General features: G+C 44.3%; 1 protein-coding gene across 1 annotated transcript; it reads left to right on the forward strand.

Moving 5' to 3' along the window:
* Window positions 1-407: 407 nt before the first annotated feature.
* LOC103712909 (uncharacterized) lies at window positions 408-2706 on the forward strand. Its single transcript, XM_008799617.6, has 4 exons — window positions 408-612; window positions 1101-1318; window positions 1417-1480; window positions 1916-2706. The coding sequence occupies exons 2-4, from the start codon at window positions 1137-1139 to the stop codon at window positions 2183-2185; spliced, it is 516 nt and encodes a 171-aa protein (XP_008797839.4). The 5' UTR covers window positions 408-612; window positions 1101-1136; the 3' UTR covers window positions 2186-2706.
* The last annotated feature ends 350 nt before the right edge of the window (window positions 2707-3056 follow it).

Here is a 3056-nt window from a genome sequence, read left to right on the forward strand (position 1 = left end):
CGAGATCTGGTCTTTGGAAGCAGAGCCAGGGCCGCAAGGCACGTGCCCGTTATCTCGTTTGCGTGCTTCGAAACGGTCGTACGCCGGAAAAAAAAAAAAAAGAACGAGTGGACGGACGGACCGATCTTTTAGTTTTGGAGGCAGCGAAAGAGTGCGAGCCTCTTCCTCTCCACGGGTAATTTACCAGCCATTAAATATCATATTTTCATTAATTTAAACAAAACCGAATAATCGCAGAGTGGGTGCCGACCGCGACGGCGCTTTCCACGAGAGACACCAGACACATGAAAAAATTAAACAAATAAAGTATAATAAAGTAATAGAATTATTTCTTTCTGTAGATATTAATATATTAATTAAAAGATAATTAGTATTATTACAGAGGTCTGACCTGGTGTCCTTGTCCGGTTATTCAATACTTCCACGCATTTTCCTCTCACCGGGTTTCTTTCTCTTTTTTTATTTATTTTTAATTCCTTCTATATTTTCTCTCTATATAACAATTATATATCTCTTCCCAACCCTTCTCAGCCCATCCTCGCCGCCGCTCCACCTTCCTTTTCCCTAGTTTTCACCATCTCTTCCCTCTCTTAGAAGAGAGAGGCAGCTAAGGTACGATCCCTTTCCTTCTCTCCGTTGTTCCTCGTTTCCCGTCCACACTTAGGTCTCCCTTATATTTTTAACGTGTTTTTTTTGGGGGGGGATGGGATCTTCTGTTCTTATCGATGCGAGCCTTTTGATTTCGTTTCTCGTGCTGTATGCTGTTATTTGAAGTGAAGATACGAATTTTTGGAGTTTTCTCCATTTTTTTCCCACCTTCGGAGCCTTCTCCACCGGATCTAGGGATTTCGAGCTGTTTTACCTTGAACCGGGTTGGATTTTCGTCGAAGTTGAATTTGGTTCTGTCCGAAAATCAGCTGAAAATTCGATCTTTTTGAATATCTGAGATTTCCTGCGTGTAAAATCTTTAGAGTTTTAAGATTCTTCGCCCTATCTGAGCTCAACTCCTCCAGATCCGCCAAATCCCTGGTTTTTTCCAGTCGATCTTGCGTTTTTTATGAGGGAAATAGCAAATATTGACCGGTTCTATTGTTCGGCAGGCGTTCTAAGTGCGGATCTCGAGGGGGTAATCGAAGATGAACCACTGCGCGATGCAGCAGAACGCTTTCGCTGCCTGCGAGGAGATGCGGGGGGGCTCCTCTTCCGTCGTCGTCGACCGGAGGTCCCCTGTCTTCTGTCCCAAGCCCCGGCGCCTTGACCCCCTCTCCGCCGCCGCCGCCGCCGCCGACCCCGTCCGCCCCCTCCGGTGGCACGCCAGGTAATTACCTCTGCCCCGTTTCCCCATCCTCTTAGAAACTTGTTAATGTCTGTATCCTTCTCTCTGATTTCATCTCCTTTTTTTCGCTTTCCCAACAGTCATCAGGCCGATCTCTCGGATTTCAAAGCCGGCTCGGAGCTTCTCGATTTATTTCTAACGAAGGTGAAATTTTTAATCCCCCAGTTTTAAATATTAAATTAAATTTATTTACTGAAAAATATCGGAGAAGCCAATCTCTTATATTACATTATATTATATAATATATTATTAATCGTTCGATATTTTTATTTTTTTATGTAAAAATAAAAATACTCGATCAAGATCTGACGGATGAGGTGTAGGATACACCGAAGTGAATCTGTTTGTCAGGCGTCAGATCCACCGTTATGCCTATCGGATGGCTCTGATTGCTGGATCTGTTTGGTCCTGCAGTGATACGGGAACAAACGCAAATATTACCATAGCGCGTTTCCTCCCATCATGATTGATTTCTTTAATATCTCTGGATTAATTCGTATTAAAAGATTTAGATACATGCGCATAATAAGAAATTTGGATCATGGACTGATCTCCACCGTCCATTGTGATCTTTTACAGGGTGGGGAACAGGTGGCCTCGTCACCCCCGTTCTTCTGCGGCTCCCCGCCAAGCCGGGCGGCAAACCCGGTGGTCCAAGATGCCCGTTTCGGCGAGGACCGGCCGCCGGCGCCTATCGCCACCCTCCCGGTCCAATCCGGCTCGCCGATGTCGCCGCGGAAAGGCTGTGTCCGTGCCAAATTTGGCCTGATGCCGGCCGCCGTGAGAGTCGAGGGTTTTGATTGCCTCAATCGCGATCGCCGGAGCCACAGCATCACAGCTGTGGCATAAAAGCCTTGCACATATTTATAACACAAACCCCAAGTGCTCTATTTCCGTTGGAGCACTTGAGAGACAAAAAAGGGGAAAAGATTGAGGAATATTAACATCAACAATCCACAACTACATTTAGATGCTAATCCAAGAGGAGTTAATCGAGAGTTTAGTTTTGAGAGGGAATGTGGAAAAGTGGTTTCTTCTCCTACTGTACATTTGTCCAGCTATCTATCTTTTTTTTTTCTTTTTGTAATTAAAGTTTTTATGTGGATACAGAATAAGGAGGGAGGGAGGGGGAGAGAGAGAGAGAGAGAGTGAGGCGGCAAGCCAATCTTGTGTTTTATTTTAGTCCCCACATTGGATTCTAGTCATTATGGCCTTGTTTTTCATATCTAAGTTTCGGGTTGGAATCTGTATAAAAGAATGTTAGGAAGTGGATCGGTCATTTTGGGTCATGGCATGTGTATGTATATATTTTAAATATAAAAGTTTGGATCTTATCATCCGTAAAGGGTCTTATTTGCCCCTTTCCATTACTCTCCTTTGCCCTTGACCATGGCATGTGGGTGTCGATAAAGCGGAACGCTTCTATCTGTGTGCTCGTTTGGCCTGTTGCAGCGAAGTGCTATGGGAATCTTACATGGTTTGTGCAAAAGTTTTGAGAGATCCCGGAATTGTTCTACAAAGGCTGCTACATACGTCCGATATGATGTAATCAATATACGAAGTTGGGGTCAATTTGAGAGAAAAAAGAAGAAGAGAGTAGGTAAAGAAATCAGGCATCAAGTTGGCTCCCGGTTAGATGGCTGATGTTGTTGCAAGGGGAATGCTTGAAAGGTTCCGTAAGGTATCTGTTCTGTAAATAATATCGTGCGAACGGCTATAA

This window comes from Phoenix dactylifera, chromosome 5, assembly GCF_051530095.1.
Source record: "Phoenix dactylifera cultivar Ajwa chromosome 5, Ajwa_hap1_PhDact_Kaust_v1.1, whole genome shotgun sequence".
Lineage (NCBI taxonomy): Eukaryota > Viridiplantae > Streptophyta > Magnoliopsida > Arecales > Arecaceae > Phoenix > Phoenix dactylifera.

Excerpts from the sequence above, each read along its gene's own strand:
- LOC103712909 (XM_008799617.6), top strand. The coding sequence starts at position 1,137 with ATGAACCACTGCGCGATGCAGCAGAACGCTTTCGCTGCCTGCGAGGAG. Across the intron at positions 1,319-1,416 it reads CCCCTCCGGTGGCACGCCAG|TCATCAGGCCGATCTCTCGG; the intron begins GTAATTACCTCT and ends CTTTCCCAACAG. Across the intron at positions 1,481-1,915 it reads TCGATTTATTTCTAACGAAG|GGTGGGGAACAGGTGGCCTC; the intron begins GTGAAATTTTTA and ends GATCTTTTACAG.